This window comes from Phyllobates terribilis, unplaced genomic scaffold (assembly GCF_046119375.1).
Source record: "Phyllobates terribilis strain yellow unplaced genomic scaffold, ASM4611937v1 Scaffold_3__8_contigs__length_932513732, whole genome shotgun sequence".
Lineage (NCBI taxonomy): Eukaryota > Metazoa > Chordata > Amphibia > Anura > Dendrobatidae > Phyllobates > Phyllobates terribilis.
Window position 1 is genome coordinate 766,931,246 of NW_027362763.1, and position 24,804 is coordinate 766,956,049.

The window sequence follows — 24,804 nt, forward strand, 5'->3', positions numbered from 1 at the left end:
GAAATTCTCACCAAATGTCGGTAACAACCCATCCAATCCTCACAGGTAAAGAAATCAAAGCATACATGGCCATAAATTAAAGGGATTGTCCAGTCCAGATTGTTAAGTCTGCAGGTTTCAGACCCGGGACCGGAGAGTGTGTATGCATTATACATACTCCGGCCAGTGGGTGTGGCCTCGCTTCCATACACTTGTATGGAGCTGGACTGCGACCCGTCTGGTGATGCAACCGGGCAGTGGGCGTGACTGACTAGAGGGCGCGGCCTCCCTCCACACAAGTGTATGGAAGCGAAGCCGCACCCACTGGCCGGGAGTATTTTTAACTCATACGTACCCTCCGGTCCCGGATCTGAAACCGACGAATCCCCGCAGTGCACAATGCGCGCACTGGGGGGGATTCATAAGTCTGCAGTCCCACAGAGTGACTACAGACTTTTTGATTTGGACCAGACAACTCCTTTAAGGTATGTGTAATAATAAGAAATGACACAGGGAAAAAGTATTGAACACATGAAGAAAGAGAGGTGCAAAAAGCCATGGAAAGTCATGACAACAGCTGAAACCTACCAGTAATTAGAAAGTAATCCTGGAGAAGATGGAGATATTTTTCTCCTTCGTCTCCTCATCCGAGAAAATCAGATTACGCTGATCAGAGTGTGATTAGCATAATTGGTCCGATTCTCACAGATGAGAGAAAATACTATTGTGTGACCCTAGCCTTGCAAGCACTTTGCAATTTTACCAATTTAGGAACTTTAGAATAATCCTTTAATGGAATAACAGCATTTTATAGTTGGTGTATAAATTAATATATAGATATAGCTTAGTTATATCATTTCGTTGTTTAAGGCACATAACACAAGTCAAATATGCAAAAAAAAAGCAAACTGATTACAATAGTGCTTACAATCAATCTTTTCAAAATAAAGATTGTATTACCATGCCATAATATTATATTTCTTTTACACATCTAATATTAATTTAAAAAAGGCAATAGTCCCTGATGACATCAGCATTAAACAACGCACCATAACAATGAGCCTGATAATTGTCATAGAGACCATTTTCCCACATGCTTTACTGCATTCCAAGTCGTAATTTGTATTTATGGTGACAAAGGCGGCATTGGAATAATGATGTGTGTCAAGTGACACCAGAAGAGCTCTCAGTCTTTAGGTGCAACCCCCTCTCTTTGTTCCTAGAGATGAATGGGAACCCCTCTCTTTAATTTACCTGCTGCCTTTCAAATTATATCAAATTCCAGCTATGGCTATTTACACTGCTTTGTGGCTAGTATACAATTATATGATACACACATCGAGTATTAGAGTCTTTAGAAGCATGCAATCCTAGATATTGGGCAGAACGTTAACCACTCACATGAAGGAACCATAGGCTGGTATTATTCCCATGTACGCGACATTCTGACTTACAGTAAGTGACACACAAAGCAATTGTGCCATATATTGTGAGAAGCGCCATGACTGGTAAGGGAAGGGCAGAGTTGGATATAGGGCAAAGTCTCCATAGGATCCATTAATTGCTCAGCACATTACTGCAGACTGGGATGTAACACCCACATTAACCGCAAGAAAGATTCAGATTTGACAAGAAGCAAAGAAGTTCTTAGGTTTAATAGTAAATACCAGAGTATTGTAATTCACACCTACTTGTCTTAATATATGTAGGATGAGAAGTTTGGAAATTCTCTGCGGGCTGTAATACAATATAATGGACAGATTAGGACAATAGAATATCAATTATTTTTTTGTGGTTCCCAAAACAATGGCCACATCTTTCATCTCACATTCCATTAGCAGGGCTAGGTCCCCGAGGAATACAAATCCCTTGGAAGTGTCTGCTCTGTTGATGACCTCAGTTCTTCATTAGCTTTATAACATGCCTCGGGCTGTGGATATCAGATAGTGGAGTGGCAATCGGATTTTTTTTTAAGGTGTTACACCAGAAAGTGATAGAAATATAAGGGGACTTGCGGCTCAGAATTGAAAAGAGAATACGTAAAAAAATTACTTATAGGTAAGCATAAGAAACATTTGGAAAAATAAAGACATTTATGTGTCTAAATATTACGATAGTTGTAAAAAGGCCTCATTCAAAAGTCAGTGATTTTTCTCACATGGAAAAAAAAACGGTTTGGAGTTTCATCACTGTTTTTAATCAGAGTTTCATCAGTTTTAATCAGTGATTTTCTCATGTGTAAAAAAAAAATTGCAAAGCTTCTCTTACCCATTGCAATTAAAGGCAGCACATGGATTGCACATGGGTACCGTCCATCTGCTGTCTGTGATTTTTACGGACCCATAGACCTGTAAGGATAATTTTGACCAGTGACTGAGATCAAAAATAGACATGTCACACACGATCCGCAAAAAATACATGGACAAGTGAGCTGCTTTCGTACCATAGATTATCATGGGTATGTGTTCTATCCGTGAAAAACAGATAGAAAATGTACGTGAAAAATGGACATCTGAATGAGGCCCAAGTCTCAGCATATAAATTAGGTACAAGGCTTATTCTGACGGCTGCGTTTACACTACACTATTCGCAGCGGTAAATTATGGCCGATCGGCAACGTGTTTACCAATCACCGGTTTTTTAATAACCTGTTTAGACAGGTCAAACGGTGTGCACAGAATGATCAGTAATAGATCATTCCACAAGGAGTTTGTATGTTCTCCCCATGTTTGCGTGGGTTTCCTCCGGGTTCTCCGGTGTTCTCTCACACTCCAAAGACATCCTGATAGGGAATCTAGATTGTGAGCCCCTATGGGGACATTGCCCATAATGTCTGTAAAGAGCTGCGGAATTTGATGGCCCTATATAAGGGAGTAAAATAAATAAATTCAATTAAGTACATGTTCTGTTTATACATTTCATCTCACCTGACGAACGAGAGTTTTGCTCATTCACTGAGTGATCTCCAACCTGTTTACACTGTCCGATTATAAGGAAATGAGTGTTCTTCCCGATAATCGTGCGAATTAAAAGCAATGTAAAGCTGCATAAACATTTGGGATCTTGTTTATTCCTAAAGTTGTTGCCCGTGATTTAAAAACTATCTTCTTTCTTCCAGAAACAGTGCTGCACCTGCCTATGTGCTGTGTCTGGTATTGCACTTCTGCTCCAATGACTTGAATGGAAATGAGCTACAATCCCAGACACAGACAACAGACATGTGCTACTGTTCCAGGAAAAAAGACACTTTTTTCCAAACATGGACAACGACTAAAGTTACCAAAAATGCAAATGGAAGCTTCATGGTAATTAAGGGAATAAAGTAACTTTGGAATACTAACATGTATGCTGAGGATCTAATGATTATTTTATTGCCTGGTCTGGTGGGAAGCATCTTTGCTGCCTAACGATGGCCCCCATGAGAGTTGCCCTGTGTTTACATTCACAGATCGTGGCGCCAATAATTATGTCTTTTTTTACAACACAATCAACAGTTTTATTGTTGATCTTTGCTTGTATTTATCTGCTTGGAAACTATTTGACATTTTATTTAAAAACTATGTTAAAGATTGTGCTTGATAATTTCTATAGGCTTTCATCATTAGCCAGAAAGATAAAACACAACTGATAGTCAATGATGGTTAAATGGTAATACCTGGCTGATTTTTGTCAGTTTCCTGTTATGTGTAGGGGTACCTCTATGACCCATTTAGATGGGCCGATTTCGACAATATACAAGTTGATTGGTGTTCATGCTCTGGTCCGTTTACAAGAGGGGACAAAAACTGTTGGGAACGGCACCATTGTTATTACAGTCTTTCTGTCCACATACAGAATCGTGTTTTCGGCAGCAGATTACCCGTTTATTCTGGATGCTAATAACGATGGTCAACGATCTGATCACAAGATGAGCAAACATTTTTCTTAATCAACAGATGACTGTCAGCAGGTTTACACGAGCATTCAAATTGTTCTTAATCAAGGTATGTCTTGAGTCTTTAAGGCATATCATGACTTAATAAAAAGATATTGATTATTTATACATTATAATAGAATCTCGATTTTTTTTAGGTTGTTGTATCTGACTACTTATTGCATTTGGCCTGGTTTGGTATATACAGTGCCTTGGAAAAGTATTCATACCCCATTAGCTTGTTTGTAAAGAAGAGTGGGCAAAAATTTCAGCTTCTAGATGTGCAAAGCTGATAGACAGACCCCAAAAGACTTGCTGCTTTAACTGCAGCAAAAGGTGGTCCTACAATTTATTGAGTCAGGGGAGCTGAATACAAATGCACGTTACAATTTTCAGAGTTATATTTTTAAAATAATTATAAAATCATGTATCATTTGCTTTACACTTCACAGATACATGTTACTTAGTGTTGGTATATCACAAAAAATCCCAATAAAATACATTTACGTTTGTAAGTGTAATGTGAAAAATGTAGAAAAGTTCATGGAGTATGTGCTCCTAGTGCAGCGCTTTCGTTAACATGGAACAGATTAGATGTTATATTTCCAGATATAACGAGCCATGACACCTATACCCACGCCCCGTTTGGGCATCAGTCACAAATAGAATCTGTGCTTTAGGTTGGAAGTGATAAGCTCCATTTCTGTTTGAGTCCATTCACTTGCACCGAATTAACACAATTCCTCAAAGATCTCAGGCGCTCTTTCGCCCTCGGGGCCATTCAGTGGGTGCCATTGCAATCACTAGCTGAATATTATTAGGACATCCGACAGACACCCAAATTAAAGTATACTGTCTATTAGATGGAGTCTCTTTCAAGAATGGGTGCCTCAAGCTGGAACCCAATATTAATTACAAAGAATCTCCCTCACTACAACTTTTTACATCTAAGTATGGCACTTAGAGAGTCTACAGACTTTGCAAAAGTTCAAAGGCAAGCAAAGATCCAGGGACAATAAAACCTTCTGGCATTAGAGATGAAAAGGTTAATGTTGAGCACGCTAGTGTTTCACTAGCTTGAGGCTACCTACAACAACCTGAGTGTGTGACGATCACCCTGTGAAAATATTTCTGTTAAATATTATATGACGATGTATTAATGTGACCGCACATGGCACATGGCAAAGGAAGATTTTTCACGTGCTAAGAGTCATGCAAAGGCCAAAGCACTGGACACAGCTGTTACAATGGCCGTCGGAGGTCACAGGCCGTAATATGCTGGAAAATTGGCACATTGATTTTAAATTGGCTTTTCTTGGCATTGTGCTCGTTTCATGCATTTCAGAGAAATATTACATTAGTTATAGTACCTACTAGCAAAATCACTAGTAAATGTCAGTAAGTCTCTTCAGTCTATGAGAGTTAGCCTAATATATATTTCTGGGAAATCTCAGTAAAATGGAGTTTTTATTAGGTTAATGCATTGATACCAAGGTTGGTTTTCAGAGAAAAAGGGAACTGGGCAATAAGCAAAATTAGCCATGTTGAACCTTCCGTTTGACAATTTTACAATATACTTGTATTGTCAATCCAAATAATAATGGCATACGGCCATATATTTCCAAGATAATACTGCAATAGAAAGTCCACAAAATACCACTTTATAGTGTGCAAATAATATGTAGTTTCTAAAATAATGCCATACAGTTCCCACAGTACGGCTATCCCATTTCCACATAATACCACCGTATAGCGATACATAATACTAATTAGTTGTGGTTTGTTCCTTCGGGAATAAATTAAGACACTGGGCAATTTTCACTTTGACACCCCCTTAAAAATGCCCGTTTTGATACACAGCTCATTCCCATATTTTTGTACAGAACTCGTTTGATCAAAAAGGATGTCGACACGACCCCTACACCACAAAACTGACAAATTATGTAGCAACATGGGAGCAGGTGATAATCCCAATCCAGTCTCTTTAAAAATCATGTGATAATCCTTTGGGAATCTACAAGATGGCCATAAAAGGTGACACAAGGACAGCCGTGTCAGTCACCAGATCTCCTCCAATTAATGTTGCCGAATGTCTTTTGGAGGGACACATCCCTTGATTAGAGGTAGAGCCATTAAATCATACAGCACTGAAGTTCAGGCCGCCCAGTGAGCATTTTGCACCTGTTTTTTTCATTGGCATCTGTTGAAACATTTTTGTCAATCCTACAGCAAAATTATGACCACGAAAAAGGGGAATCTTGGGCCACAGGCTGATAACATAGGTTTTCCTTTAGGGTCAACATAAAATTAGGAAACTCAGACAAACAGTCCAGACAAATAATTGTTCCTGCCATGAAATGTTTATATGCAATATAGATAAAGTTTGGCTCAATGACATTGTATTTACCCTTAAATAATGCTGATAAATGCAGCAGCTTTTGGAAGAGTATGGAAATTTGGTGTGAATGCCTCATCTCATGTAATATCCCCATCTGACAAGAAGTTTAAGTGAAACCAAAAAATGTGCATTAATTCCTGGCATTAAATTATTGTTACATTTCTTATAATTAAATGAGGATGTATTTTGCATCAAAGAGGAGTTTCCAATAGATTTACAGCATATTTTTAGGCCACTAAAAATCCCAAAATAGAAAAATGGTTACGCCAGTGTAGTGGATTGCCAGGACAATTGACTTCTGGTTCTGTGCTATTGAATGTGTTGGTGCTATAACAATAAATAGATAAAAAATCATTATATAAAAACGTGATAGGTTCATATGAGAAATATATTGACAAGAAATGAAGAAAAGCACTCTTCCTATCTCACCATCCCCCCCAAATTTTCCTCTAAAAATTGTTAGAAAGTACCGTATGCGTGTTTTCTACAAAGAAAAACCTTTCCCTTACAATGCCAATGGAGCCAAATCACAGGTCACCATTTTTGGCATAAGTTGGAAGTTGGCATCTGCTGGATAAATAAATTGAATTTTCCCATAATATAAACTCCTGAAGAATGTAAAATGAATATGTCCCTATAATAATATTACCTTATTTAGCTAAAGCAAACTTGAAGTCTTTTTTTGGGATTTATCTCACGCTATTGGATATAGATATGACATTGCTGATTACATAATACACCAGGAACTGTAATCAATCCCAGCAAATGTCTTTCTGCTCAGAATTAACAGACAATATGTTCTCTACCATCCATTTGCAATATTAATTTAAGTGAAAAAAATTCACGGCAGTTTTGCCTGTAAGGCAGTTGAACCGTAATTACACAGACCTGCCACTTACAGTATCTTTAATAGGGTTGTCCACTACTGGAGAACCCCTGCTTAACCATTAAGACTGAGATAAAAAACAATGGGAACTCGCCTACTGCAGCAGCGATATTCCAGCAATCTTAATTCTGTTATCCCCAGAAGGTTGCTGTTTGGCTGAAATTTAGCAATTTTTTATCATCATGGACTCAGCACTGGTGAAATAGTAAAGTCGGCAGCAAAATAGGTATCATTCATCAGGTGCAGTGGGCACGTAACACAACAACGCAACATCATCCTCCAGGAACAGCTGGAATGGTGGCACTGTCGGAGGTGAGTATCTGTTGTTTTTATTTTAATTGGTGTTCTTAATTGACTTACCAAGGGTTGTCCAATAGTGAACAACCCCTCTAAGAAATGTGTAGCAATTTTATTATGTTGCTGTTTTATGTTGTGCACATGATTATCTACCACAGAAAGTCTGTGCATCAGTTATACTGCGTTTATAATGGAATGGTAGAGCTCCGCACGTTATGGTGCCACCTCAGCCAATTGCCACTAGGTGCCAACTTGCAGAAGGAAATGTATCAGATAGAACTGTTATTCAAAGAACCCAAATAAAATAGTGAGGTTTGTGGCACTACTTTGTCAGTAGGTGGGGAAGAGCATACCTGCCAACTCTTGTAGAACGTTGGGGAGTCAACGAGAATAAGAAGAGCGATTCTCAAAGATTCTTCATTCTTTGGAGAACAGGGTGCAAAGAGTCAGTATAAACATGTCTATAAGAGACAGTGTTTGGCGCCTAGTGAGTGATTGTGTGCAATGTGAAAAGTATGATGTGTGAGAGAGCACTGAGAGGTGACTTAACATGGGTAAGCTGGGGGACACACCCCGGTAGAGGGACACCTGTGAATAACAGAATGCAAGTGAGAGTCTGTGGCCAGTTGAGGTTTAAAACACCACGTCAGCGTTTTTTTGCTACTGCTGTAAGATCCCTGCACCTAACATTATACTCACCACCGGCCGACTTAAACTTTTCCCTGCGCCTCCATCTTGTGACAGCAACTTCTGATTGACCGGAAATCAGAGGTAATGGTCACAAGCTTTCAATGTAAGTCTATGAGAATCTTGCTCTGGCTTCGTTCATCGAGTTATATTAAGTTGTGACTTCCGGATTGCCCAGCAAACAATAGAGCGATCAAGCTGGTCACCAACTGCTGGAGATCAACATGAACAGCACAGATGAAGATGAATACGGTGGCTGGAAAGTAGGAGAGTAGGGGCAGGGACCTTACATTGGTAGCGCCACTTCAATGCTGCAATAATAAAAACACTTGGACGGTGCTTTAATGTAGCTGCCATTTAGAAGCTAGTAGAGAGATCAATGGCTATAGAGAAATGTCAGTCCCCAGGAGCATCACGGTGAGAATCTGGAGGGCTTGTGAGTCTAAAGGGCTTGTAAAGACTATGCCCAAACTGTGCGTGTGGAACAAGGAGGAGACTGTGGTAATTTTTTTTTATACTTTATATTGACAGTTCTTTGGGACAGATTTAACATGTAAAGAGGGAAATGCATCTTCTGTGCCAAGAAAATTGCCAGTGCTCTGTTGTTTTAGTTTGTGTATGCGCAAACAGCACTCTTAAAGGGAATCTGTTGGTAGGATCAACCCTCCTGAGCTGTCTATATGAACATGTAGGTCATAGGAAGCTGAATAGAATGAAACCTTATTATCTGCAATCTGATGTCTTATTCCAGAGAAATCCACATTTAATTTGGCCTACAATCCCCACAGCCCTTCCTCATAACTACTCAGTCTTCCTCCTCCAAAACCAGCTTCTCCGCCATCACGGAAGATCAATTTTCTGCTCTACTCTCAAGATCACATCTCACCACCTGTCCACTTGACCCTATTCCGTCCCACCTCATCCCAAACCTCACCACAGTCTTTACCCCAACCCTGACCCATCTATTCAACCTATAACTAACAACTGGTGTCTTCCCCTTATGCTTTAAACATGCCTCAATCACACCCATCCTCAAAAAGCTTTCCCTTGACCCATCCTCTGTGTCTAGCTATCGCTCCATATCACTTCTCCCCTATGACTCAAAACTATTTTAACAACACGTCCATCTTGAACTGTCCTCCCACCTCTCCTCATGCTCCCTCTTTGACCGCTTCACTCCACTGAAACAGCCCTGACTAAAGTCACTAACGACCTACTAACAGCCAAATCCAAGCTACGCTACTCTGTCCTCCTCCTACTGGATCTGTCCTCTGCTTTTGACACAGTGGACCATTCCCTGTTACTACAGATTCTCTCATCTCTTGTCATCACAGACTTGGCCCTAGCTTAGATCTTGTCATACCTAACAGACCGGACATTCAGCATCTCCCACTCACACACCACCTCCTCACCTCACCCCCTATCTGTCAGTGTCCAGCAAGGTTCAGTCCTAGGGCCCCTGCTCTTCTCCATTTACACCTTCGGCCTGGGAAAGCTCATAGAGTCTCACGGCTTCCAGTACCACCTCTATGCTGATGACACACAGATCTACCTCTCTGGACCCAATATCTCCTCCCAACTAACCAGAATCCCAGAATCTGTCCGCTATTTCATCTGTCCTCTCTGCTAGATTTCTAAAATTTAACATGGAAAAAACAGAATTCATCATCTTTCCCCCATTTCACTCAACCCCCCCAACAGACCTATTAATTAAAGTAAATGACTGCTCACTCTCCCCAGTCCCGCAAGCTCACTGCCTCGGGGTAACCCTGGACTCTAATCTATCCTTCAAACCACATATCCAAGCCCTTTCCTTATCCTGCCGATTCCAACTCAGAAATATTTCCCGGATCCGCACATTCCTTACTCAAGAATCTGAAAAAATACTACTACACGCCCTCATCATCTCCCGCCTCGACTACTGCAGCCTCCTGCTCTGTGGCCTCCTTTCTAACACTCTCGCACCCCTTCAATCTATCCTAAACTCGACTGCCCGACTAATTCACCAGTCCCCCCGCTATTCCCTATTCTCTCCCTTCTGTCAATCCTTTCACTGGCTCCCCATTACCCAGAGACTCCAGTTCAAAACCCTAACATATAAAGCCATCCACAACCTGCATCCTCCATACATCTGTGACCTAGTCTCCCGGTACATACCTACACACACCCTCTGATCCTCACAAGATCTCCTTCTCTACTCCCCTCTTATCTCATCTTCCCACAATTGCATACAAGATTTCTCCTGTGCATCCCCCCCTACTCTGGAACTCTCTACCCCAACATATCAGAATCTTGCCTACCGTGGAAACCTTCAAAAGGGGTCTGAAGACCTACCTCTTCCGACAAGCTTACAACCCACAGTAACCACCGTTCCACCATAACACTGCGCGACCAGCTCTGCCCCCACCTACTATATCCTCACCCATCCCTTGTAGACTGTGAGCCCTCGCGTGCAGGGTCCTCTCTCCTCCTGTACCAGTCAGCAACTTCTATTGTCTAAGATTATTGTACTTATTTTATTATGTCTACCTCTTTTCACACGTAAAGCGCCATGGAATAAATGGCGCTATAATAATAAATAATAATAATATGTAAATGAGCTGTTAAGTTCTATCGGTCTGACATAGATCTCCCTGAGAATCTGTCTCCAGAGCTTATTTTAAATTAAGGGAGGCGTTATCAGTGTGAGATGTGTAATGGCTGACAGTCTGCTCTCCTGATCTACATCTCTCACACTGGTAATTAGTTGGCAAAAAAGTTGAGCAGACACAACTTTTTAATTCGTTTTTAAAAAAGTAATCTCTGCTGGATCTATTTTTTTAACATTGAAGTCTATGGATAACGGAATCCAATAATTACCATCTGTTTTCTTCTATTTGAACCGGATTCTGTAAGCAAACAGATCCTTCTCAAATGGGAGAACAATAGATGACTAATTAACGGATCCCTTGTCCATAGATTCAATGTTAAAAATTTATTGCCAACGGATTGCTGCTAGATCCATTCTAACGGATCATGAGTGGACATGTGAACATAGCCTAATCATCTATTTGAAACTGATCCAGTAAGCAAAAAATAAATCCTTTTCAAATGGGAGAAAAATGGATTGCTAATTAATGGATCTGTTTTTCATAGACTTCACTGTTAAAAAAAATGGATTCAGTTGAAACCAGTTTTTTTTCAGGCAGACAAAAAAACTTTTTTGCCCACGGATTGCTGTTGGATCAGTTCTAAAGGATGAATACTGGACATGTGAACATAACCTAAGCTGTATTTATGGAAAAATCGTGAACAAGCGTTCCCAAAAACACTCGTTTTGGGAACGCTTGTGCAGTATAAACGGGCAGCCGATCACCCGATGTACAAGCAAAACACTCATTTTTCAGATGAAATGATCTTTTGCACAGCTCAAAAGATGACCATTCTCGGTGGTGCAACATCCTGCGTAAACAGGTGTCACACTGTCAAGAACCGTGGCAGCTAGTGCGCACTAAGCGATCTATTTTACTAAGCGACCGCCGATCGGTAAACCTTTACCAATCGTCAGGCGTTTCATAGACTGTTTACACAAGCAGTCTAAAGTAAACTATGTGCACTGAGCAATCGGTAATAGATCACTCACTGCGCTTAGACTGCCATTGTCGGTAGTGAGAGTCCTCTTCACAAATGATGATGCACCGCCAAGTATGACCATTTTTCCGTTGTACAAAAGATAATTTCCTCTGATGAATTAGCGTTTTGGTTGTTCAGATGATCGGCAGCCTGTTTACACTGAAAGAATCTTGTGAAATTAGCAGTTTTAAGAACACTTGTGCACGATAATATGTCTAGGCTACCAAAGACATGTAGGTGGTGCAATCTTGCAAGTAATGGCTGAGTGGTAGGCCATGGCAAGTGGTAACTTCCCAGATACCCAAAGTTGCACAGAATGTGGGCATGAGTGGTCAGCCATTTGGACTGCAACCTGACCCTCTAGGGTATACGTTATGAGGTGTATGATCCTTTAATATAGCCACTAGATATGCAATTACTGTGGATGAGCATTAGTAAGTCCAATTTGCACATAAGTGGCATGTGCAAGTATGAACTCAACATGTAAAAAAAACAGTAGTAGTAGTGCCTGCTCAGAGCAAGCTGAGAGGTCAGCCTTACAATTTGGCACCTGTATACTTATTTTAGAGATAATGACAACAGGTGGTAGCATATAGTTAGTATAATATCCAGTATGTTTTTGCACTTAATACAACCTGCAGCCCTATTTTTACCATCAGTAACACCAGAAACCAGACAGAAATCTGACTGATCCCATTAAAGCTAAATTTGTCCAATAACACCTTAAAGACCTGTCGATTTGGAGGTTAAGAATCATCCTCATTGCATGAGCCATACTTATCTCTCACATTTTTGTGGCACAAATCATTCAATTATTACTTTACATTATTTTTTAGGATGAAAGCATTGTTTTTGCATCTTTTTTCATTGCTTACACTTTAATTTACTGGTCAGTACAAACTTTAGACCGGTTTCACCAGGGGAATTTAGTACCAATAAGTACTTTAGTGCTATTAATCTCATAGGTGCACAATGTCAGTGCTGTGGAGTCGGTAAGCCATACCTCCAACTCCACAGCCCTGCCTCACTACTGAGCGTGTACATAAAGTGCAGCACAGATTCATCTCAACTAAAAGCCAAGATCCTTAGATTAGGAACAGATCAGACAATTATAGGACATCTCATAACTTTCCCAAATTCTTATGGAAACATTTACAGCACATCCTGCATTGTACTATTGTACCCAATGTATTATATATTTTAGGAGTCGATCCATTTTATACCGACTCCGATTCCACCAAAATGGACACCGACTCCACAACTCTGACTCCACAGCCCTGGGTGCACTGACAGCAACATGGCTTACATGGGTCATTAAGTCCATATTCACACGATGCAACTGTGCGGCTGCCTTTTTTTTGCTGAGATTTTCCAAAGCGATTGTGGAAAATAGGTGCAAAAAAAACGCATTGCAATCTCATAATGTGAACATTTTTGAGACCCATCTCTTTAAGACAGAACAGAGAGTCACTAGGGAAGTGAACTCCCACTTTGGTGGACTTGGTTCTGCCATGGATTGGATGGTTGTCCTGTGCAAAAAGTAAAAAAAAATACTTAAAACTTCTACTCATTAAAAACCGGTCGGCACAAGGATGCCATATTGACTCAAATGGATGATATTAATAAGCAAATCGGATCAAAATTGTACATTTCCGTTTTAAATCAAACTGGAAAAACAAAAAGCGCAAATAGGATCTTATCTGATAACCAAGTGGTATGAAATGTTCTAGGTACGCTCACCTGATAGGGTTGTGACAGTCACAACTCCTATAGAAGCACATAAAGGCTGCTGCAGGACCACCGAGGAGATATGTTGCAATAAATGTGGAATACGGTGGTTCCGAGTCCGTGCTGCCCAATGGTTCAAATATACAATCACACAGAAAGGTGAAGCAAAAATACGGTTTATTTTGTCAATGGGTTTCAAGGTTTTCAAACCTCTTCATCAGGACCAAACCATTGTGGTTTGGTCCTGATGAAGAGGTTTGAAATCCTTGAAACGCGTTGACAAAATAAACAGCATTCATGTTTCACCTTCGTGTGTGATTGTATATTTGAACCATTGGGCAGCACGGACTCTGAACCACCGTATTCCTCATTTATAGCAACATTTCCGTTTTAGTCAGAGACATGTGGACAAAAAGTAAAAAAAATGAACATGTGAACAGCCTCATAGATCTGTTATAGTCAACAGTGAAAAACCCAGATAGAAAACCGGACATGTGAAAGGGGCCTATGAAAGAGCCATATGGTGGATATTTTTCTGTTACGGATTTGGCCGCAACATAACTGCAGACAAATCCACGGGAAATGCTGCCATCAAATCCTTGAGAATTGGACGCAAAAGCAGGGCGGAAAAAAGGACAGTTTTCAATACATCATCTGACACAAATTAGATGCCAAAGTGCAAGATCTGCACTTAACCATAATTCACATTTAATTGTGCTAGTCCTGGGGATTGTATGTTTTCTGTACTGACACCAAAATGTTTGTTATCCCTTTTAGGTAGTGCGTACAGTCATAAATACTGATGCTGCTCTGATGAATGTGAGCAAAGTTTAAGCCTATGTTTCCATAATGACTATTTGGTGAGTTTTTGATGTTCCAGATTTTCTGCACCATTCCTGCACCTATTATGCAAATTTTGAAGATATATGTCGTTCCGTAGGAAAGATGGTGCCCAAGTAGTGGTCCAACCCATGATAAATGTATGAAGGCTCGACACTCAATGGTATGCAGTAGAAATGGTGAAAATTCTAATTCATGCAGTCCAAAAAAAACATTAAAGGGGTTGTCCACTACTTTTACACTGCAGCCACTATAGGCTGCCGGCTCCGATATGAGCTGATCGGAGAGGGGTGCCGCGTGCTACGGATAGGGCATCAATGTAAAAGTAGTGGACAACTTCTTTAACATTTCGGCCCTGATTCCGGACCTTCATCAGAATGGTGCTGATTAATGATGAGCGAGCGTGCTCGTTTAACCCTTTAAACGAGCACACTCGGGTGCTCGCCGAGTATTTGCGGCGTGCTCGGCATCTAGGTTTGATCCGCCGCGGTTGCATATGTCGCGGCTGTTAGACAGCTGCGACACATGCAGGGATTGCCTAACAAACAGGCAATCCCTGCATGTGTCGCAGCTCTCTAACAGCTGCGACACATGCAGCGGCGGCAGATCAAACCTAGATGCAGAGTACGACGCAAATACTCGGCGAGCGCTCGTTTAAAGGGTTAAACGAGCACGCTCGCTCAACACTAATGCTGATTGGGGTAGGGACCACGTGTGAGAGCAATAAGCACTATGGAAAAAGCAACTGCCAAAGCTATTATGTCAATTTGGGCATTTACGTTTTTTTCATTGCTTTTTTTTGTGTGCGTTTTTACATTATTTATCATTTATTTCTTATATCATATTCCGCAGCACTTTCCAGACATTATCATCCCTCTCCCCATTGGGGCTCACAATCTTAATTCCCTATCAGGATGTCTTTGGCGTATGGGAGGAAACCGGAGAACCCGGAGGAAACCCACACAAACACTGGGAGAACATACAAACTGCTTGCAGATATATGGGTTTTTATCACATTTTTGATGCTGTTGTTCTTGTTGCTTTTTATGTCATGTTCTAACTAAAGCTGCTTTGTTTTTTATACTTCCTGGTATTTGGCTTTGACTAAACTTTATTGATAGTCATGTGCCTGATTATATGTGGAAATGCACTAAAAAAATCCACGAGTTTTTTACCTGCAGATTTTCTGCATCTAGTGCAAGTCTATGGGGAAAATGCACACACGTGTACCCGCAGGAGAAATTGACGCTGCAGATTTCAAACACTCCCCGCAGGCCGGTTTACACTGCGTTTAAAGAAAGCACAGTGGGCAGGAGATTTCTATAAATCCCATCCACTTTGCTGGAACAGTAAGACGCTGTGTTTTTGGCCTGGCGAAAATACACAACGTCAAATACTCATCCTTAGATGACAGGAACAGGATATGATTTATGCAACTTTTTTTAGGAACAGTCTAGGAACTCTGTACTACAGAATGATAATATGGCAGCATACACAAGCCCTTAAAACAAGCCACCATATTACTTATAAGGCCACGGCCCCACTATCAGTTTTTGGTCAGTATTCGGTCAGTATTTTTTCTCAGGAGTGGGAGCCAAAACCAGGAGAGGAACAATCAGAGAAAAGGTATAATAGAAACAAGTCACCAATTCTGCATTTATCACCACTCCTGGTTTTGGCTCCCACGAAAAAATACTGACCAAATACTGATAGTGGGGCCATGGCCTTATAATAATTTTTATTTATATAGCGCCAGCATATTCCGCAGCACTTTACAATTAAGGAGTGACATATACAGACAATAAATTCAATATTACTTCATCACACTGGATGGGATGGTCTCTAACTCCATGGAGGGTAGTGACAGCACGGTGGCTCAGTGGTTAGCACTGCAGCCTTGCAGCTCTGGGGTCCTGGGTTTAAATCCCACCAAGGACAACATCTGCAAGGAGTTTGTATGGGTTTCCTCCCACACTCCAAAGACATCCTGATAGGGAATCAAGATTGTGAGCCTCAATGGGGACAGTGCCCATATTGTCTGAATTGTAAAGCACTGCAGAATATGTATAAATAAAATGATTACAATCCCATCCTGTGTATCTTCACCATGTCTCACACAGCCCTAAGCATGAGACAAAGTGCTGTCTTTTTAGTCCTTTTTCACAAGACGTAGACACGGGGACGTGAGATTCTAGCCCTGAGGAAGAGTGTGACTGTAGTGAACACTTGTGCGATTTGTGTCCAGAAGTGAGTGCGCTCCAGCCCTGCACCCTCAGCCCCTCCTGCCGCCTCCTCCCCCAGAAGTCATGGCACAAGTTTGCACTAGCTCACTGCTATTTCCCTGCCTTGTTGTGACTGGCACCTGGTTTGTCTGCTGCCAGCTAATCCCAACTTCCTACCTGTCTCCCTCACCTACAGACAGACCCCTCCTTAGCTGTCTCTGCTCCAACCCCCGGTGTATGAGGAGGAGGAGGAGGAGGAGAGTGCAGTGAGTGGGGAGGAGGGGGCAGGGTGCAGCCTGTGACCACCCAGCATCATGAATATTAACTGGTCCATCCTCCTGCTCCTCCTGCTGCCTCTGCATAGATGAGCAGTCTCTCAGTCAGCCTGCACTCTGCTCTCATTGTCTGTCTCATCCAACGCTTGCAGCTGATTTGCAAAAAGAGAAAGGGAGCAGAATCAATAATATTAATAATAGAGGATCCAGTGATAAAAGGAGGCTGCTGCTGCTGCCATTCAGGACAATAGAGGAGTGTGTTGTCCTCCACTCGTGCATGAGCAGATCAGCAGCCTATATCAGAGCTGTGGAGCGGTCCCAGCTATCAGTGGCTTCAGGGCAGCACTTGCAGAAGAGAGGCAATGCTTCTACGGAGGAGACCCCTGATATCTGACACATCCATCAGGCTCTTCATTGCTGCACTATGCCTCCCACTGAAGGTATGGAGCTCCATGCACCACCGCAGGAGGACCAGCTCATCGTCCTCCTTTTTTTTTTATTTTGCATGCACCTTGTTGCAAAGAGTGCACTTAACCCAATGCACTTATACTACTTTTTTTGCATGCATTTAAAGGGACACTACACGTACAGTCTAACGCGACTGCTGCTGCCATGCTTGATCAATGTGTTTCTGGAAGTGATCAAAACTGGAGATCTGTTATAAAGTAGTGATCAGACATTTTTTTTTCTGGACTCATCCCATGGAAAATCACTTCTTTTTTTTTTTTTCTTGGTGTATTGTCCCTTTAAGGTGCACCTTGTTGCAATTAGTGGCTAAATTGATTGCATTTTTTTTGTTTAGTGTGCTTTAACACTCATCATAGGTGTTTTTTTTTCTTTTCTTTGTAACAGGTGTCTATAGCGTCAGGGTACTTCGAATTGGAAATCTTATCTATGCAAAATCCCAATGGAGAATTGCAGAATGGCAATTGCTGTGATGGCACCAGGAACCCCGTTGATAGAAAGTGCACAAGGGATGAGTGTGATACTTATTTTAAAGTTTGCCTAAAGGAGTACCAATCCAGGGTGTCTGTTGGGGGCCCTTGCAGTTTCGGCTCTGGATCTACCCCTGTTCTTGGAGGGAATTCCTTCAACCATAAATTCAGCAGGAATAGTGAGAGGAACAGGATTGTGCTCCCATTCAGTTTTGCATGGCCGGTGAGTCACTTATGAAATAAACTTTTATCTATTTTTGTTTTCTACATACAGATTTTTTTATTTTACACGTCAGATATTTTCTTTATTTTTTGCAATTGCTTTTATGCCAACATTTGTCCTCTGCACATTGTGACTCCAGTATTGCATAATAGGAAGATGGCATTATCGCAAGATTAAATGCAGCGCAGATCCTTTCTGGCGGCTTTACAAGTAGATGTCTTAGTAGCTAGTAAAGGATCAAGACATCAGCTGTCAGTGTGCAAGGGGTTAATTCAGCTACTACAGCCTGAGATACAGAAAGGGATACAACTGGAAGAGGAGGGAGGCTGGGGAGTAGAGAAGTGGACTGTGATCTCCAGTATGTGACCCAGGAGAGAGGGAGGAGTGCCTGGGAATAGTATGAGCTGCTCCTACAAACATGTGTATCCTCTAGTCCAGTATATGGGAATGCTGTGTAAAGTTGCTTGCAAACCCTACAATTCTTATTCCACCCCATCATTCTGATGCCCTCAACAGATCTGATCGGTCGGTTGTCTTGTTTCTGGTTGTAGTGGTCATGTATAGCAACTTTTGATGTGTATGTGGCACGTCGTGATCCATGGGTCCCATTCAGGCAGGTTATATGTTCACGGTATTATGTATTCACAGTTGTGTGTATTGCCACTTGGTTTGTATCATTTATTGTTGTTCTCAAAAGATAACTTTATATATATATATATTTGTAAATAAAAAAAAGAATTGTCCTGTCTATGGGTGGCTTAGTGCACTGACTGAGTGTATTAGGAGGTCAGAAGTTGGGTCTGCCGTTCAAGTAGCATTGAGGAGCTAGAAGTGGACTAATCCCCTCTAAACCTTTCTAGCAGTGTCCGGCTGGGCTGAGATTTCCAATTCTCCCCTCCCTTTTTGTGGTTTAATATGTCTTCTACGTCCACAGCTGTAGTAAAGTTATTGGCAAATGTAGGGTTCTGCAATTTTTGAAAGGGGGCAAATGCCCACCGAGAGCATTGTTTGTTTGTTTGTTTTGGACTGTAGGATCTGTCGATACACCTGTCTGTCACGGTATTGCTTCCAACCAGCAATGATATTTTCCATGTGCTTTTTGAATGCTTCATTTGCGCCACTTCCTTCTGAATGACACATGGGCTTGCATGTGGTTTACATTGGTTAATTCAAGCTAGACAGGGTGGTAATTGCCCTTTGCTATCCCAGAGAGACTTGTTATTTGCTGGTGTAGGCTATCAATTTCTTTGCATGCTTTTAGAAGAAGGTTTGGCATCAATCCAGAAGGCACAGGACTTTATATTGTATTGTCGTACCTATGGTATCTCCGAACGCCCTGCCTGTTCCAGTGGTTGCCCTACCCTTCCCCTCCAGCTGTGTCCTTCGATCCCAGCCAGGTGTTGCAGGGTGGGTGTGCAAACTCCACTGAATCAAGGAGTGCCATTCCTATTAATCATGGCTTTGGTGTTGTAGACTATTTTTCTTTTCTGCAAAGTGTCCAAAATAACTTTTTCCTTGTTCTGAAAAATTAATTCTCCCAGTACATTTCACAAGTTGGTAGTCCACGTTTCGCTCGCTATTTAGGAGCTAACTTGTTATCCAAGACCATGTGTAGGTTGCTGACGATCATATGTGTTTGCTTATAAATTGCAAACTCAACAAGGGTAAACTGTCTATTTTCTGTTGTGTATCTTACTGTTGAAAAATATCTTGTTTTGTGTTTGGAGAAACCTGGTTTTAATATTGTAGATTCTTTAGGAAGTAAACTTTTTTTTTTTTTTTTTTTTTTTAACCATTTCTTGATTATCAACGCTAGTAGTTTGTAATAAAGAAAAATCCAGGTCATAAGTACAAATCTAATTATATTTTTCTAATGCTAAGCCTTGGTGGCTAAATTAGCTGGATATCACTCTTCCTGGTGTGTGGGCATCCACTGCTTAACCTTGAGGGGGTTTAATTGGCTCAAAGGCCAGTTCTCTTTTGTCTACTGGTGGTTTTCAATCTCAGGCTTTCAACCTTGTTGTTGCCCAATGGGACCACAGATATTTTTTTGTAATGAGGCCACCCCTGTTGTAAGAGACTAGTATGGAACCAATCACATGTTCGGCGCTTGCTACATTGTCAGTCTCCCTGGACGTTTACGTTCAGCAATCTGATTTACAAGTAGATCATATAACATCCATAAAAAGAATGCAGAAAGAATTTTTTTCTTTCCTCCAAGTATAGAGAGTACTGCGCCTTGTAGTCATCGTGCTTCTTGAGCAGAGCTGGAAGTAAAGTTTGGCCAGATACTGGTACAATACCCCGGTTCACACAAGTGGCCTCTGTTGGTGGAGAAAAAGAGCCAGGTTTTGCTTGCAGTGAGATAAAACTGTTATCCAAAACTTCCATCAAAGGGATAAAAGGTTTTATAAAAATCTGTGGTATGTGAAGTTCTGCCAAAGCAGGTAGTGCCTCCATTGTTGTGGCATTTGACTTTCTTTCCCATTCTTGCTTTGAAGGACGGGCTCATTCGGATGTTTGCCTACTAACCTGAGGAAATAAATTCAGGTGTTTGATCCTGAACAACTTATTATGTTCACTGGTATGGAGTTATGAAGAGCTACTGTTCTCTTATCTGTGAGGGGGGGAGACCAGGGATGTGTACTAAAAGGATGTTCGGATGAAACATTAATTTTGGAATCCTTGCATATTTTGCTTTTATTGGGAAAAGAGTATCCTGAGATCGTGTGGTTTTATTTTAGTTTGTTTAGTTCTATTATAAGTTGGCCACTAGGAGGCAGTGTTTCATGTAGCTGGATATGTATGTGTATGTGTGTGTGTGTGTATATATATATATATATATATATATATATATATATATATATATATATATATATAATATAAAAATTAAATTTATTTATTTGTTTTTCTTGCCTTTCACTCAGTTGCCTGGACTGATGTCGATGGGATTCCTACTTGTTCCATGTCTTTGCTGGGTATTTGTGATCTCTTAATTCATGGATTGGATAAGATAGCAGACTTCTCTGTTGTGTAGTCTTGAGTAATGGGCCTGGAGAATAGGGGGCTGTAAATAAACGTAAAGTTGCTAGGTTACAGGCTGACATGGGACAAAACAAGGCCACTAAACTTTCTTGCACCTGCGAATGGCAATGGCGGTCCACACTGCACAGAGTGTCCAGTGTATTCGCATTGTCCCTACTTTGCCTTTTCTTATCCTTCCTAATCACGTTATGTCACTTAGGCGCTGTGTTATATTTGTATTGGTTTTGCGTGTAACCTATTTTGTTTAGGCCTATAATTTAATAGCTGCCTCCAGTAATCTAATTCCGGATGTCCTGAGGCTACAGAATGAAGAAATTTTATCAGACAGCTTTGACAAGAAGGAAGAATAAATCTAGATCTGTATTTTGTATACTAGGTCATTCATTAGGTTGCGATTAACATTTTCTCACAGCCTTTCTGACCACTGCGCTCACATCATTGTGGGTCTTTCATGGTTTAGTTGAGCTCTAAACAAAAACTTGAAACTGCAGTGTGTGAACCTGGCCTTTTTCTTTAGTGGTTTACTATCAAATTATTTATCATGTTACTGGCCCATCTTTTTTTACTAAGAACAGAACATGCTTGGTCTGTTGTATTCCTCTATTTGGTGCGTACGTAAAGAAGTTGTCCACTACTTCTACTTTTACACTGATGACCTGTCCTTAGGATAGGACATCAATGTCTGATCTGTCGGGGTCCAATGCCCGGCACCCCTGCAGATCAGCATATATCGGTGACGGCCATCGTCAGGAAGTGCTCACTTGCCGAGCTGCTCCGTCTACTTGTAGTGGCCGCCGCAGGGTACTACACATTCGCTTCCTATTGATTTGAATAGAAGACTGAGGTGTAGTACCAAGCCCCGGCCACTACAAGTTCACGGAGCAGCCCCGTCAGTGAGAACTTACTACCGATGGCTGCCACCGATAGAAGCTGATCGGCAGGGGTGCTAGGTGCCGAGTGACCTCGGCCGATCAGATATTGATGACCTACCCCAAGGATAGGTCATCGGTGTAAAAGTAGTGGACAACCTCTTTCAATGAGGCTTTAATATTCTAATACACTAAAGGCCTTGCGTGGCAATCTGCAGGACCATAGGGGCTATTAAAATAAGTTGTATTTAAAGGGAAACTTCAATACTAATGTAATTTGGCCTAAATGTGCAGGTTGTTGCATAACAACTCCAGCCATTCCTGAGAACGACTTGTGCTGATCACTAAGCTCTTGTAGAGACCTGATGCTGCGTTTAGATACAGACGATGATCACTTCTCCGCTAGACAAAAAGCAAGGTGACTATGGTGTTATTTGATTTACGGTACTAAGGACCACTACTCAACTTTTCCTTTTGCACCCTTCTCCCCCCTCCCCCGTTTCCTTGCTTTAGTTCTGATGTCACATAGAACTAGTCTGCAACTCTAGAGTAGGCCTCGTATGTCAGAACTAACGTAGGCCCTGTTGCCCACGGTAACCTGTAGAATCACTTTACTTTCTTACCTGTGCCGTAGCAGGGTTACTTACTAATGGGATCGGTGGCTATGAACGATGAGGACTGATTTTAAAATAAAATAGAATTTACACTATAAAAGCTCATCTTTATGTCTATTTTCAGCTGCTATTTTCTGTAGTCTAGAGGATAATAAAGATGATTTCCCCCCCCTTTTTTTTTCCCCTTTTTCAGCCAGTACTTTATCACTTAAAGAAACCGCGGCCTCTTTAATTTTTTCCTCAGACCTTATCAGACAGAGCATTTGCTTTCATGAGATAGTTGCAACTTAATGGCTGAATCATCATGTTCTTGGACCAAAGTTGTCTTTGTTAATCCAGACACTTATAGGCTATGTGCCCACGTTGCATTTATGAAGCAGAAAATTTCTGCTGCATAAATGCAAGTCCTCTCCCGGAAAAACGCATGCGGAATTCCGCACGCGTTTATCGCGCGTTTTTCGCGCGTTTATCACGCGTTTTCCACATGCGGAATTGCCTTGCGTTTTTTATGCATTGAACAAAGGCAATTCTGCTTGCGGAAACGCAAAATTAAATGACATGCTGCGGATTTTTGAACGCAGCATAAACGCTGCGGAAAAATCCGCAGCATGTGCATAGAACTTGCGGAATCCCATTGGGGACCATGGGGTGCGTGTTACCAAGCGTTTTTCAAGCGTTTACGCTGCGGAAATTCCGCATCAAAAACGCTTGAAAAATGCTACGTGGGCACACAGCCATAAACTATAACTCCCAATCTGCAGGATGCTGTTAGCTGTAGTTTGCATTTATTGCCACTTTTTGTATTTCTCCCTACAAAATGGATGTGTTTTTAAAATATCTTAAATGATGTTTATATTTGTGATTTTAGGGCCTGATTAATTTAAAACTGGCTTTTTGTACACCGGTCTTAATGAAGGCACGGCTGGAGTAAAAAGCGCACAGGACTTAATGCATAAGGCGCATCTTACAGATGGCGTGCGCCTGGAAGTACATTTCTGGAATAATTTATGCCACTAAAGTGGTGTAAATTTTGCTGATTTTGACAGGTGGGCAGCGCCATGCCACAGATCTTCCCATCTTGGCAAAGCTGTCCGGGACTGGCGTCAAAACACCCAAGTTTCAAAGTGTTTTATGCGAGAATTCTGCCATAAACCTCTTGATGGATCTGGTCCTATGTCGGTCAGCCATTTGTGCTGTTGTATGTAATACATAACCTATAAAATACTGCTGAATTGTACAAGCATTCCTCCACCTCCTCCAGTTTACACTGGGAATTGATGTGCTAAGCCCTTGTGACCTTTCCCAGTTAGGCAGATAAGAAAGGACTGGACATGTAAATGATGCTGAGCTAACATGCTCACATTGGCTTTGCAGGGCGTTCAGTTTTTGACTACAACCCTTATCATTTGATGGCGTAAAAGATCTTAATTTAAAAGGGTTGTGTAGGATCAGGTCGGTTTCACATGTCCAACAATCACGGTATGAGTATCAGCCATGATGTCTGGACTAGCTGTGGGTCTTCTGAGCCGAATTCAACAGCCTCATGAAGCTATATAAGCGGGTGTTGAATTGGGGTCACGAGACCCCCAGCCTGTCTGTCCAATGCGTACCATACTCGAAATGTGAATGATGGATGTGTCAAACCGGCTCTAGAAAAACATGGCTGTGTTCCTCCAAAAATAGGGCCACCCCTGTCCATGAATTGCATATCATATGGCAGTTTTGAAGTGAAGGAGGCTGATTTTGACAGTACCACACACAAGTTATGTGGTGCTGTTTCTGGAAGAAGGCAGCCATCGTGATCATCTGTTCAAGCTTTTTGTAGCCTTCAGCCCACATTTGAAGTAACCCGTCCGTCCGTCCCCCCCCCCCTTCTTGGCTTTGAAAAGTGACTCTTAATTTGTCATGTATAGTCACGGCACTTGTTGCTGTCTTGTACACTAAGGCCACGTTCAGTATTTGGTCAGTATTTTACATCAGTATTTGGGTGATAAATACAGAAGTGGTGACGTGTTTCTATTATACTTTTCCTCTGATTGTTCCTCTCCTGATTTTGGCTTAAAAATACTGATGTAAAATACTGACCATGGCCAAAGACTGGCTTAACCATTTTCCAGCCTTCAAGATGGCTACCACAAAGGTCTAGGGGGCAGTGATAGCTCTGAACCTCACCTCCATGGTACAGTTAGGCCACGTGCACACGTTGAGTATTTGGAGAGGTTTTCTTATAAGCCAAAACCAGGAATGGAACAATCAGAGGAAAAGTATAATAGAGACACGT

The 24,804-nt window shown here is 41.4% G+C and overlaps 1 protein-coding gene across 1 annotated transcript in view; it reads left to right on the forward strand.

The window, feature by feature from the left end:
* Positions 1 to 16,892: 16,892 nt before the first annotated feature.
* JAG1 (jagged canonical Notch ligand 1) overlaps positions 16,893 to 24,804 on the forward strand; it is a 45,153-nt gene continuing 37,241 nt past the window's right edge. Inside the window, exons 1-2 of the mRNA XM_073672221.1 lie at positions 16,893 to 17,277; positions 17,690 to 17,995. Of these exons, the coding sequence (XP_073528322.1) occupies positions 17,200 to 17,277; positions 17,690 to 17,995 (384 nt within the window). The 5' untranslated portion in view covers positions 16,893 to 17,199. The remainder of the gene's footprint in view (positions 17,278 to 17,689; positions 17,996 to 24,804) is intronic.